Genomic DNA, 14,629 nt, shown 5'->3' with positions numbered 1-14,629 from the left:
CAGACGTTTTCAAGTCCTCCTTAAGACCATACAGAGATCTGGAACCAAGCTGTACTCCTTAACCTTTCCCTCTATGCTCATGCAAAAGTTAAAAAATAAAGATGACAAAAACTTTCTTGAAAAATATTACATTAGGGATTTTTCTCTTATATGCAACTGCCCTAGTCTTTTAATAATCTTATAATCCCTGATTTAAATATCTGCCTTTCTTCTTTCACATTTGTTTTCATTTTCATTCTATATCCACCTGATTATCATTTCCATACATTTCATATCACTGGGGTTGGAATTTCCCATGTCTTATCTATATGGCATTAAAAAAAATTCTCATTACATGATTACGTTGTTATGTAAAATTCTTTTAATCTGTTTCCATAAAACCTAATGTCTCTGGGGCAGGCTCATTAAAATCTTGTGGTTTCCCAGATGATTGCTTGAGGCCTAAAAGACACACAGAACACCAGCCATTTGTCAGTATATCATCCCTATCAGCTATATTTGTAACATGCCAGGCTTGAAGTAACAGGGCAGACTGATTACAGACCACATTTGGGGGGGATTTTGTTTGCATATATGTCACTGATAAGTTAAGAAACTTTTTATTGGGGATATTCCTGTTGTAAAATTTTAATTTCATATAGCCAGGGTATCTGTAGCCTGATCTCCTGACTTGCTGAAACCAGTGACTTTTTGGTTGGTTTTGCAGAATGAAGGCCTATCTGTGAAAATGTATTCATTATCTTACATTATCCTGGAGAGAGCTCCTTGCCAGAATGTTTTTTATCCCCACAACCATGCTGTTTGTTAGTGAGTGAGAAATCCTGGTCCATATGCTTTTGGGATCATAATTCCAACTTTCAACCCACCACCACCACACATTCATCACCAAACCATGCCCTCAGGTGCCACATACACATGTTTTTTGAACGCCTGTGGTATGACTCCACCATTTCCCTGGGCAGCCTGTTTCAGGGCTTTACAATGCTTTTCAGCGGAAAAACTTTTCCCTGTATCTAATCTAAACCCCTCCTGACATGACTTGAGGCAATTTCTCCTTGTCCTGTCACTGGTTGTTTGGGAGAAGAGATTGACCCCACCTGGCAACACCCTCCTGTCAGGGAGTTGTAGAGAGGGAGAAGGTCCCCCCTGAGCCCCCTTGTCTCCAGACTACTAAACAACCCCAGCTCCCTCAGCTGCTCCTCGTCCAACTTGAGCTCCAGACCCTGCCCTTCTCTGCTCCCTTCTCTGGAAATGCTCTAGCACTTCAGTGTCTTTCTTGTAATGTGAGGCCTAAAACTGATCACAGGTTTCGAGGCACAAGTCATGGAAAATTTGATTATCCCTTGCAAGGCCATTCAGGTGACTTGGCGCTTTCTACCTTCTTCGTTCCAACCTGTGCAATATCAAGGTCATTTGTCTTGTGGCATACACAGCTCTGGACACGGGCCAACAGCATCTGACACTGGTTTCAGAGCTCTGCCATCACTGGTGAAACCAGGTGGGAGGTAGCTGTGTGAGCACCTCTATTTCACACTGGACAGCTCCTTTTGCTCTGGATCTTGGAGGCCAGCATGGCACCCCATACCCAGCCTGCTCCTGGGACCTGAACCCATGTCTCCACATGGTGCTGTGTCACAAGCTCTTCCAGCTGGTGCTGGAAGAGCCAGGTGCCAGGCACCTCTGTGCTGAATGCTCTGGAGTTTTGCTTGGATCTCTACCCCTGTAATTCACTGTTTGGTGTTTCTGGATATTTATCTGATGTTTGCTGTAATATTTGAACAAAGAATCTCAGAATGGTTTAGGTTGAAGAGACCTTAGAGGTTGCTCAGAACTTCATCCAGTCTAGTCCTGAATTCTTGCAGGCATGGGCTTCCACAGATTCTCTGGACAACCTGTTCCAGTGCCTCACCACCCTCACAGTAAAGATTTTTTTTTTTTTTTTTGTAATATCTTATCTAAACCTACTCTCTTTCAGTTTGAAACATCCACACTACTACAACTTGTCAAAGAGTTGTTTTGTCTGGAGGCCTGCCTTGCCTTGAGCAATGGATGCATTTCCTTGTGAATGTGTGAGAGAATAAAAGAACAATCAGACAAATCCAATGACAGATTTTGCTTTCTGAAAGTGACTGATGATTAAAAAATGCCCAGACCAATGCAGACTTTCAGCAAACATGATCTTCTTAACACTATCTGTCACACTCATTTGGGAATACCTTTGTTTTATGATGCTTATCACCCAATGAATAATGTTGGACTGGAAAGGGATGGGAAAGATGAGCATCATTCGGAAAGCTGGGGTCATGTCTCCATGTGCTGCAGGGCATGGGTTTCCAGGTTTGTCCTTATGCAATGTGTTATGCTTCACACTAAAGGCCTGGAAAGAGGAGATAGAAACTGACGCTGAAAAGCACATAACACCTGGGCTCACTGGGGATGATGTGTGCACACTCAGGAAAAATCCTGCAACAGAAAAGGATGGCATTGATGGAGTAACATCACACTACTGAGAGATGGAATGCCAGATGTTGTAAGGAGGGTTCAGTCAGTTCCAGATTACTTCAGCTTAAGAAAAAGTGGTAAATGAAGTTGTCTGGATCTTCACACTTCAAAGATCTCCAGTGTAAACAGACAATCTGCATCTGTGTAAAGGTTCAAAGAAATGCCTTTTGCACCATGTGGAGAGTTTGTAGCCACACCATAGCCTTTTATCGCAAGCCTAGTGGTAAAAATTTACTTTTTTTTTTTCTTGATTTGGCTGCATCTGTCCATTTCCAAGGCACGTCTTGCTCACCTGTGATTTCTGCTTTTCATGATAAAATTTTTTTTCCTGTCGGTGGGACTTGGTTAGTAACTGACTGAAAACAAAGAGAGGGTGGAAAACTGACAGAGTGATATTTTTCAGAAAAAAATGCAATCCAGGGCAAAAATTAATGCCTTTGCCAATTCACATTTCCTGTTTCCAAGTATGTAGTCTGTTTTAAGGAGGCTTTCCATGCCAGACCTGTGCAGATGCATTTGCACTGCTCTACTGCAGTGGATAGCAAGAGAGAAGGAGTAGATGAGTGGCTGAATTGATCTTTGTTCTCCAAAATCCCCCAGATCAGCTTAGCACCTACAGTCTTTCAATGCCTTATCACCAGGTTGTCTTTGGCTGGCTCCTTTTTTCCCCCCACAAAATTGGGCTTTTAAAAGAACTTTATAGGTTCCCATTGTTTTCACTAATTCCTTCACAAATTCCAGTGGGAGGTAGAAGACTTGTCCGTTGCCTTCCCAGGACCTGGGACCTTCTTCATCATTTCCAGCTATATGGGAGACTTTTTGTGCAGAAAGCAAGAAAAAACAAAGCCATCTAAACACACTAAATCAAGTTGCCAGGGTCTTGGGGTCAGGCCACTTTTTCAAGGGACAAGAGCAGATCCAGGTTACTTGAAAGCCCACTTAGACATGATTCCTGAAACACTGACTTTCTATTTTGAGATTCCTAACCACTGCCATGAACAATAATGTGTGGATATTAATATTGTATTAAAAGAGTTCATCTTATGTATTCATTGGGTTTTTTGATACCATGCCATGCAGCATTAAATTTGGCTTGATGTACCAGTTAAAACTGGTAAACTGGTCTGCCTCCTGGAACACTCTCAGGCTGCCAGCCTGGAACACTCTCAGTGAATGAGCTCTGCTGCTGGTAAAGTTGCACATTGGAGAAGTTCACCAAAGAGGAGGTTGAAATCTGAATGTCTGACAAGAGGTGTGAATATCTAATAAGGATGTACTTTCTACATCATCCACCAATGGATTAAGCAGGTGCTTTTTTTTTTGAATGCTCAAAGACGACATTGCTGATGACTCATGCTGGAACAGGGAGTTCACTGAACACACTAAAGTGCGTGCAAATTTATCTTCCTTCAGGATATTTGAAAAGCAGCTGCATTCCCTGGCAATTATTCCATCTGAAAAGGTAACTACTGGCCAGGGTGCCAACAATTCATCAGTGTTAGTGGCATAAATGGCATAGTGTCAAAGGTAAAATAAAATATCCTTTGCACTCCTTTAAATGTCTTTATCTCTTGAAAGAGGAAGTTTCATGATTTGATAGTATTCAGCAATTTGATTCTGTGTATTTTCTCAGGAGTGTTGCTGCACAGGTGCAATAACATGTTAACTACCATATTTTTTAGCCACAGAAGAAAGCATTAAAGCAGCAGTTTTATGTTATGACATTCATATTATTTCTAGTCTTCAACTTCTCTTACCTGGTTCACATATTCTTTGCCAACAGGAGCTCTCACCTTAAAGGACTGACCTGGCTGGCTGGAAAGTGAACCCTGAAGGGTATTTTTAAGAAAGACAGATCCAGTGCTGGCTGGAAGACAGAAGGAGCCCCTGTCTGGGGAGAAGTGCAAGGAGAGGGCTCAGTGCAGCCACCTGGGACCTGGCATTGGCACCATGCCATGTAAAATCTGCATGGGAAAGTAACACGTGAAAATTGGCACACTATTACAGGAATGCTGCTCTTCCAGGCACACAGTAATTTCCTTGCTGACAAACTCTTGGTTCTCTGACTCCCATGGAGCCATGGGTGTGACTTTGCTCCCTTGAAGCATCTGGGTGCCTCCAGCCTTCCCTCCCCAGGTCCTGTTTCAAGCACTGACCGCACATCAGCAGTATGTGGGGAGAGGCAATAAAATTCCCTCCTTTCTGGCCTAGAGTTATTTGGTGAAGTTCTGGGGGGAGCACAGCTGAGGGGTCCCTTGGGAAGCTCCATATCAGGAGTGGCAATTAGATTTACACTGACCTACCCCTTGGCTCGTTTATTTATTTGTGCAATCACAGCTAAGACAAATGACTGTCAAATTGACCTGGTCCAGTGGAAGGTGAGATGGGCTTGGAACTACATGATCCTTAAGGCCCCTTTCAACCCAAACCATTTTGTGATTCTGTGAAAACTCCCTCAGCCTGTAGTCAGCAAGCACATGGTGAGACTCCTGCTGCTCTCACCCTATTGGGACAGATGCACTAACTCTTGCATGGAGTGGTTAGAGTTGCTGTGTTATGTTTCCTTGCCTGGTTAACCAGACTGGTAGTTTTTGCCAGTCTCTGTTCTGGAGAACTAGGAATCACCTCAGAAAATGGGTGGATTTGAGTCTTCTATAGCTTTTTTTTTTTTTTTTTTTTGGCTGGATGACTTCTCTGTTGAAATGTCATAATACATTGTGGTTCTGTCTTCTTGCATCATGGTTAAGTGGAGGTAAGGAGACACTTGCTCTACTGCTCCCACAGAACCTGTGCCTGGGCTTTTGGAACACTGCTCTTTTACTGAAGGTATTACTTAGGCATATTCTTTCACTGGATGTATTAGAGCTGTTTGAGATGTACAAAGTCCTGAAATCACAGACAGCCCCATGTTAGCATAGCCCAAATGTTAGCCCAGTGAGGCTGGGGAATTAGGACTGTCTTCCAAAGAGAAGGAGAAAAGGAGACACATTGTAGTTAAAAATGGCTATAGTGACAGTCCCTCTAGCCTTTTTCAGGATCTATGTCCTGGTAATGTGGGCAAGGGGTGATATCCCTGCTGTGGCTGCCAGTACTCTGGGTGACTCTTTGGATGCAGCTGAGTACCCCAGCCTTGTGTACAGGGCTTCATCCTGCCCATCAATTTGTCTGCTGTTGCAGAAAAGGGCTTTGCTGGCTTTGGGCTGCTGGGAGGGGATCCCTTGTCACAGTGCTGCAGTGACTGTGAGGGACAAGGGCTGGCAGCCACTGTGTGCTTGCCTGGTTCTAGGGCTCTGCTGGATTCACCCTTCACCCAGGCGCATCCTGTACTTCTGGTTCCTTCTCAAGTGTTTCATCACAGGAAAAGGGTGCTTCTCTTGGCCCCAGCTGATCTTTCCATCAGAGGGTTTATCCTTAGCTCTGACCTTGCTTCTTCTTTTATAAAGCCAACATTGTAATTCTCCCTTAGGAATCCTCCCTTTGAACACCAGTTAGGACTGTGCAAGGCTTTCCTCCAGTATCTCCTACAGGAACTGTACACCTCAGTTCTTTCTAACCTTTACTTTCTTTGTCACACTTTTGTCACTTTTTTTTTTTTCCCAAAGCTTTCTGACCTGTGTTCTTCAGCTGTGATGTACATCTGATATATTATTTTCATGCTTTGAAGACATACCTTTATGTTTGAGCTCTTAGAATGAGAGAAAATAGCATTAGGTTGTGCCATGAGAGATTTATATTGGACATTAAGAAAATTTCTTCAAAGAAAGGGTGGCCAAGCACTGGGAGAGGCTGCACAGGGAAGCTGTGTTGTCACCATCCCTGGAGGTCTTTAAAAGATATGTAGATATTTCATTTAGGAACATGGTTTATTGGTAGGTTTGACACTATTGGGTCGATGGCTGGATTCAATGTTCTTAAAGATCTTTTCCAACCTAAACAATTCTCTGATTCTGTGAAACCCACTGGAATTTTCTGCTACAACTCTCCAGGACAAATTCACATATATTTTTTTAGATGCTCTAGCATCTATGTCAGCCATACATCTAGATGGATGTCTTTCTTCTGCCGATCATAGAATGATCTTCCTTTTCATTTTATCCCTTTTCATCTCCCCTTCCTACCAGTGGTATTTTCAGGGTTGGATTTTTAACTTTTCTTGTCTCACAGATTTCTCTGACGTCCCCAGTCTCTGTCTTGCCTCCCTGAAGAGTGTGACTACTGTGTTATCATCCTTCTCTCCTGAAGGATGCAGCATGAAACATGGACATGCTGCAGAAGACAGGCACTTCATGCACACCATGAAATTAAAATATAGAACCAATTTAGGAGAAATCTTGAGAGAGAGCATCTAATCCATCTCGCATTCCTGGAACATGATCCTATCAACTTATACAATCCCCTAACAAATACTGGTCTAATCTGTTTTTCCAAGCCACCCAGGATGGAGGATCCATACCTTCCCAGGCAAAACTTCACTATTGTTACTATTTGAAAATTCCCCCAATACCTAAAGTAAACCCCTCATGATAGTTTTTCCTATCCAGCCCTGTTTTTCTGTAGACCTATATGATGTGACTGGGTATCCCCTGAGTACTTTTCTTGCTTTCACTTTCTCTAATAAGTCTTATTTTCCAGGTCTCTTATTGCTGCAGATTGTGCCTTCTCCTTGCTGTGCTTGGTTTTATCTCTAAAACAGCAGATGAAAAGGCTGCAGCTTCACACTCTCCCTCCATGAGAGGTAGGAAACAGGTGAGTTCTATATGATTCAGTGAGACTAGTGTGGTCCTGTTGTTCAGGGAAAGCCCCCAAGCACTTCACTAATCATGTTAAATGAAAGGGCATGAAATTAAAATCACCAGAGACAGTTACATCTTCTCATCTTCCTATCTGTATCTGCAGTCCCATATTTAGTCAAATGGCAGAATCACCCCAGTCTAGGTACCCCTGCCTGCCTGGGGCCATGACTTTATTGTTTGTGTGGTTTAAGACCAATAAGAAATTAATTTTAAACAGGCTGCAGTCAGGACTTTGATTTCATTTTAATATATCTACTTCTGCATGAGACCATTTCTGAGCTGAAAAAGAATTTCAGGGTGAGGATATAATTCTCCCTGGCTTCAATGTGATATCAGCTTCATGGACAAAGGGGGACCAAGGCTCTTATCTAGTGTGATTCCCATTCTTATAGCACTGTGGGCTTAGCTAAGAAGTGGCCCCACTGGACTACTCAATATATTGGGAAATGTCAAAAGACACCTGTCCCTTGAAGAGGTTAATCTCAAATGGGAAGGGGGCATGAGGGCACTTCAATTCTTCCTGTCTGTCAATTCAAAAAGTCCTGGAGGGTCTATGTCCAATATGGTGCAGGACAAGAGGATATCTTCAGAGTAGGGTATGGTTTTAATGAGGCAGCACATCCCGATAAAACCTGCACATGAGGCAGGGAACCTGTGTGCCAATGGCAAGTTGGTCACTGCCACTTGTCATTAGCTCATCATGAGATGCCAGGGCATGGAAAACTGCTATAACCTTACCTAATCTGTGACCAGGCTGTCTTGCAACCACATCGATGCTTTCTCTATGCTGACTTGGTTTAATTTAAAGCCCAGAAGGATGATAGAAGACTTCCTTATCAACTGCCAAGTGTTTTGTATCAAAACCCAAACCCTGGAGTACTGGCTTTGCTGCTCTGACGTATTCAACCCCGAGAACTCTTGACTAAGCCTGCTCCAAGCTGTGCTTTGGCAGTCACTTTGCAAACTGAAGCTGCACTCTAGCTTGGAGAGGAAGCTCACTGCTTTGGCACTGCTGCTTTCCCACTGTACTCTGGGCATGAGAGCTCCTGACTCTATGATGGGAATGACAAAATGGGAAATGAGCCATCAAAAACTCAACCACAGAGGAATTTCCTGGCTGCTCCTTGCTATACTTTGTTTCTTTGAGCCTAACAGTGAGACCACACCAGGGCTTTTCAAATGTTTTCCTCTCCGTCATCCATATGGATGGTGGAGGCTGAATATTGTTCAAAGGGTTTACCAGAGGCATACCTGGTATCACCAGGAAAGCCAGTCTTACCCCACAAGATGCACACTCTAAACAGGGGAAAACCAAACAGCATCACTCATGCGAAGAAAAAGGCAAAACCTGTGCTTTAAAAGAAAAAGCAAACACTGGTGTTAGTGCTCAGCAGTATATATATTGTTCAAAAAACTTGTCCAACTTCCCTAAAACACTTGTTTTACTTCCCTAAAACACTCCCTTTCCATCCAGTTTATAAAGCCCTTGTGGTACACAGTGCTTTGTTGGGCAAGGCTTGGCAGCTCCCTGGGCTTACGTCCCATCAGCATGAGAGTATCTCTTGGACTCAGCTTCCTCCTGGCTTTCCTGGACCCAGGTGAGTTTTTTACTGGGACCTGTGGGGTTGTGAGACATGAAAGAGGTCTGGGAATTGAGTACTTCATGTGTGAGTCAATTGCTGCCATCTGAGCCATGAACTCCCCTCATTTTGGGGGATTTGCACTGCAGAGGGGTGAGGGTGACCGGTCTTGGAGGATCTTTGGTCCTATGAGCCAAAGTGCAGATGAGGGTGTTGGCATTTACATCGTGAGCTCGCAGTCTGATTTTCTGTAGTGCTCACTGGTGATATAGCCAGGATAACCATCAGAGTGACTCAAGTTACCCTGAGGCAGCCAGACCTATGGTAAGCTGAATTGATCTCCAGGCTCATTTATTTTACTCATGTCCAGGGCTGTGTGACATTTTGGACATAATGTCATCTCAGCTGTCCTTCAGCTCTGCTCCAGAAAAGCACAGCTGTCTTGGAGGTATTGGGTCACAGCAGATGCCATGGCTGCTGCAAGGTGCCTTAGTTGGCACCTGGGTTTAGGGAAGTGACACATGCCCTGGACCTGTTAATCTACATGCTGGACTTTTGTGGGTGTGTGTCATGGAAGAGATCCTGTTTGCTCTCTGTTGAAATACATGCTATTCCTTTCTAAGTGTTTCCTGATGAGTATCTGATATTCTGGTCTGCTTAAAGTGTTCCAGCAGGTATTTGGTGAAGTGGTTTCCCCTAATGCCTACAAAGAGATATACAAAGAGATAATGCTTACAGAGAAAGGCTGCAGTTTGTACAGAGTATAGCCAGTACCTGCTGGCAGCTCTTGTTCCCCAGACACTCAGGTGCCCTTATTCTCTACAAAGAGAGAATTTGGTGTCTGTGAATCCAGGGACACCTGACTGTCTGCCAGGATGAAGGGATTTTGTAGGGCTGCTGTCATCAGCAGCTCTGGAAAAGCCCAACATAGATTGCGCAATGAAATAGAAGGAAAGAGAAATGTGAAAAGTGCTGATCAGTGCTGAAATCAAATGTCAGTGAAAGAGGAAGTGAGATCCCTTATGACTGCTGCTCAGGAATGTGTCCTCCTTTCCCCAGGGACCTGCCTCCAGTGTGAGGTATGTCACAGCATGGGAAAAAGCTGCTCTGGCCCCATGAAAACGTGCACTGGTGGTGAAGACACTTGTGGCATTATTCTGCATGAAGTCCTAATAGGTGAGACATCCTCTAAGCCAGTGTGGCTTTCAGAGTGGGGCTGGTGGAGACTTGTCTCTCTCCCCACTTCTGTCACTGGTGGTATGGTCCATCCTTGGATAACCTGTTAATTTTCCTTCTACTGAGAGATGACCCAGAGATCAGGACAGTCTGGGATAGGGAAAGCTCTTTACTTTTCTATCTCAAGAAGCAGTTTTCTGCTGGGAGGGTTTGGTTCTTAGTTGTGGAGGGAAGGACCAAAACCTCAGAGTGGCAGGAGGCACTGGTGTTTAATTCTGGTGAAGGTGAGTAGTTGAGTCAGGAAGTTGAGAGACTGAACCATGACTTACACTAAGGTGCTGACACCTAGCACTAGGGATGCATCGGTGATGTGTGGAGAGAGAAGCTTGCCCCTCCTTAAGCAGGGATGGGGACACGATGCAATCATGCAGTGCCACCAGGGATGAGCTATCACCTTATCATTGTAACCATCATCATCATCAATCAGTTTAGGTTGGAAGAAATACTGAAGATCATCTCGTTTCAAACCCCCTGCCCTGGGCAGGGAGACCTTCCACTAGACCAGGTTGCTTAGAGCCCCATCCAACCCCATCCAACCTGGTCTTGAACACTGCCAGAGATGGGAGACATCCACAGCTTCCCCAGGCAATTTGTTCCAGTGTCTTACCACCCTCACTGTCAAGAATTTCTTCTTAATATCTAATCTTAATCTATCCACTTTCAGTCTGAAACCATTCCCTCTTGCCCTATTAGTTCATGTCCTTGTCAAAAGCCTCTCTCCAGCTCTCTTGTAGCTCCTTTAGGCACTGGAAGTTGCTATGAGGTCACTAGAGAAGCCTGCCCTTCTCCAGGCTGAACAACCCCAACTCTTTCAGATTGTCCTCAGAGGAAATGTTGTCAATCAGTAACCATGTCCCTGTGGCTGATAAATCAAAGCTAGTGCTGAGCCCTGACACAGCTGGACACTCAGTTGTGTTAGAGGCATGGCCTTAGTCATTGCCCAGCCTTAGTGATGTGATACCTTTTAAACTGAAGTCTGGCTCATATCCCAGCAGCTTTGGTGCTGGCAGCTCCAGTGCCTGCCTTCTGCTGCTGCTGCACCCACCCTTCGTCCTTCAAGCACTTCAGCAGACTCAATTTAGCTGTTCTGCTCCCTTTTACACCTTCTGGGCTTGACTGATGGGGTAGACCAGACTTGCCAGAGTCAGGATGCTTGTGGCTGTGATGGACTGTGCACTCTGCAGAATTTACACAAGCTGAGCAAGCCTGTGCTATGGGTCAGAGGCATGTGCCACACCATAATCTCTGCAGTGTCCTGGCTCACTGGTGATGCTTCTCGGGGGGCTCAGGGATCCCCCTTAGGCCCTGGGACAGCTGCCTAGAAGTTGGTACATGATCTAACTGGAGGGGAAGGGAGTTACTTTGTGTTGATCGACTTGGCACTGCCTTCTGCTTCATAACAGGGGGGATGGCCATCTCTTCATCCATCAAGTCCTGCCTGCCATCCCATGTCTGCCACCTTGGTCCTGTCACCGTGAATTATGGGAAGGTGAAAGCAAAGAGCCATTTGGTTTGCTGCACGGGCGATGACTGTCGGACCACCTCCGTGTCATGTAAACTATTTATTTTCCTTACAGCCCATCCCCTCTCTGTCTGATCCATCCCATGGTGAGGCCTTCCAGGCTAAGCCATCAACTGTGTTATTCTTTTCATTCCCATACTGAAACCAGCTACAGCCCATGTCTTTAATTCCAGTGCCACCAGATAATGATGTGCCCAATGGATACCAGTGTCCTGCCTGCTACAGCGTGGACTCCTTTCAGTGCGGTAATGAAGTTGTAAACTGCACTGGATCTGAAGACCAATGTGTTGACCTTGCTGGGTTAATGAATGCTGGTAACTGCCTAATATTTGGGGCTGTTTTTCATCTTCTTGGTAAAATGGGAGAAACTAGTCTAAGATAAAGCAGTACTGAGATAAAAATGGGCAAAAGGTGTGAAATAAAAAAAGAGGAAGATACAAGGAACTTAAAGCTGAAAACTAAAAACTTCAAGCTGATCAAAGGGCAGACGTTGTTTTCCTTTCCTTCTTCCCAGTCATGCATGGATAATTGCTGGAATTCTTCATAACATGGCATAACTGAGATCAAGAGTGGAACTGGTTTCTGGGGGCAATCTGGCACACAAGCGTGTAACAAACTTGACCAAACCCCTGAACCTGCTGGCCCTAGCTAGGATGTATGAGTGTGAGTCTGGATTTAAGCCAGTTGCCAGCTCAGTGGAGGTTCAGATGGAGCTTTGCAGAAACATTGCTTTCCCATTGGGTAATAGCAGTCACTTGGGACAAGACACTGTGGCAGTGGTGCTTCTGCATGAGGAAAGCCGGGGACAGGTCACCTGCCTTGAAGTCCAGCCTTTGAACAGCTCCATCAGAAATCTTTTCCCCACCTCAGGTCCTGTAATTAGAGAGAGGAAAGTAATTTTTCAGCAATTTTTCTGGTCACTCTCCTTTCCACCCCTGCTGCAGGTAAAAGACTTCCACCTGTCATGGCACACCTGTGCTCCAGCAGGCAGGAAAAAACCCATGGAAATAAAAGGCAGCAACACTAGCTGTAGTAGCAGACTGAAAAACAATTACCTTGTATATGGTTATGGATGAAGTTTCTTTGAGTTGATAATATTGCTAGGTGATGTTGTGATGCCTGAAGGTCCTTCCTATAGACTTTATTAATGTGCTGTCCAAACCCTGAATTAGATCATGTTTCACAGAGACAACATGAAGGAAAATAAGAATTTTCATAGTCACAGCAATGAAAATAGAGTGGCAAAATTAATTCAGTGTATGACTGAAATACAAAATCCTCCCAGCTTGTCTTAACTTGATTGATCAGCCACTGTGAATGGAGAAGGCCCATGCAGTGTGATAAACTGTGCAGAGAAAGCAGCAGTGTAGGGGAGCACAGGAAGGTGAGGAACTAATGAAGTGCCTTTACATGTTATTTGTATTTGAGATAAAATTGTCCAACAAAGTATTCCAGACCTCCATAACCTGCACAGCATCAGCAAAAGCAAGCAACAGGAGCAAGAATATCAGAATGGGGAGTTAGGCCCTAAGCACCTGCTCAAGTCTCCTCTTGTAAATAAATGCTTCAGTGGTGGCAAAGGACAAGTTCAGGCTTCAGTGGGCCTGTCAGTAGGTTTCTCTCTTGATTTGACTAAAATCCTATAAAGCCTTCAAGAATGAATTCCTCTTAATAAATGGCTCAGGCTGTATTGTCATTGAGACTTCTCGACTCCACGTCAAATCTGACTGAGAGAAAGTTATCCAGTTTGAATGTCATGAGAGAGTCAGAGAGAGAAGGAGACAATGAATACCTGGCGTACTGTTACACAGCCCTGGTTTCTTTAGGAAGCCAAAGTTTGGACAGAAGAATCTTTAAATGGGAGAAAGATAACTACTTAGGAGATTTTCACTTTTTAACTTTAAATGCTTAGAATTTTTAAAAGTCATCTTTATTTAGCAGAAAGAAAGAAGAAAAACCTTAAATCACTCATATTTCAAGTCAACCAAGACGACCTTGCTGTTTCCTCAGCTTTGTTCAGGGGATGGGAACAGACAGTGCTGATGGGTTTGGAACCAACCGGATGTAATGAATGGGCAGTTCTTAGCTTGGAAATGGGGACTGCACTGGCCAGGGCGGGATTAATGTTGGGGATTGGATCCCCTGATATATGGCATGTATTTCTTGTATTTCCCCTGCACAGGTGGACTGTCTCTGAAAGCTGCCATGAAGGGTTGCACCACCATTTCTGAATGCAGTATGGTAGGAGATGGAAAAAACAGCCTGGGGATCATGGACATAAAGCTGAAACGGTTCCAATGCAGACCAGCTTCTGCTATGTACAGTGTGGTGTACAGTGCTGGGGTTGCTGCTCCACACAAGACTTTCCTTCCTGTCCTATCAGGATTCATCCTGGAGAAGGTACTTTTCTGACTCTCACTAGTGCTGGGTTGAGAAAAACCCACAGCAAATCCCAGCAGTGGTTTGCAACTTAGTTCTTTTTGCTGTAGCTTCTTCTGCATGGGGATTTTATTTTCAGATTAGCTCTTCTTTTATATTTTAACAGAATAAAGACAACACTTACACTTCTTTTGTTTCCTCATTGATTTAATCTCATTTAAACCTTCATCAGTTCAATTTCACCTTCAATCAGTTGTTGGTTTTGTGTTGCATTCCCTCAGTGCTTTGTCCATACTGAGACCATATGAGACTGTGTGAAGTCTTCAAACCCTTCACAAGGAAGTGGGTGCTCTCAAGCCAGCCCTAGAGCCTACATTCACTATCTCAGTAAAAGTGGCAACTTACAAAGCCACTTTTCCAGGCTCTGAAAAGGACTGGAGATGAGTCCCTGAGAGGTTCAAGCAGAAATGTCACTTTCCCCTTTTTCCAGCCCTTGTATCCTGTTTGTCTAAGTAGGAGGAGTCCCTCAGCTCAAAGGGCTACTTCTGGCCCTGGGTCACAAATAGTATTTGCTTCAGAGTATAAGACATTACAGTAAACAAACTGCACCTGGCAAG

General features: G+C 44.3%; 1 protein-coding gene across 2 annotated transcripts; it reads left to right on the top strand.

The window, feature by feature from the left end:
• Positions 1-7,151: 7,151 nt before the first annotated feature.
• On the top strand, positions 7,152-14,201 carry LOC128781979 (phospholipase A2 inhibitor NAI-like). 2 transcript variants are annotated; one of them, XM_053932023.1, is made up of 6 exons: positions 7,152-7,248; positions 8,770-8,893; positions 9,935-10,051; positions 11,515-11,664; positions 11,807-11,947; positions 13,816-14,201. In XM_053932023.1, the coding sequence occupies exons 1-6, from the start codon at positions 7,231-7,233 to the stop codon at positions 14,043-14,045; spliced, it is 780 nt and encodes a 259-aa protein (XP_053787998.1). In that variant the 5' UTR covers positions 7,152-7,230; the 3' UTR covers positions 14,046-14,201. The 2 variants fall into 2 exon arrangements, with proteins under 2 accessions (XP_053787998.1, XP_053787999.1); XM_053932024.1 differs by lacking the exon at positions 9,935-10,051.
• The last annotated feature ends 428 nt before the right edge of the window (positions 14,202-14,629 follow it).

The sequence above is a fragment of the Vidua chalybeata genome, chromosome Z (genome assembly GCF_026979565.1).
Source record: "Vidua chalybeata isolate OUT-0048 chromosome Z, bVidCha1 merged haplotype, whole genome shotgun sequence".
In the NCBI taxonomy this organism is placed as follows: Eukaryota; Metazoa; Chordata; class Aves; order Passeriformes; family Viduidae; genus Vidua; species Vidua chalybeata.
Note: the sequence above shows the minus strand (reverse complement) of the source record. Positions and strands in the feature narration are given on the sequence as shown.

Excerpts from the sequence above, each read along its gene's own strand:
- LOC128781979 (XM_053932023.1), top strand. Across the intron at positions 11,665-11,806 it reads TCGGACCACCTCCGTGTCAT|TGCCACCAGATAATGATGTG; the intron begins GTAAACTATTTA and ends CTTTAATTCCAG. Across the intron at positions 11,948-13,815 it reads TGCTGGGTTAATGAATGCTG|GTGGACTGTCTCTGAAAGCT; the intron begins GTAACTGCCTAA and ends TCCCCTGCACAG.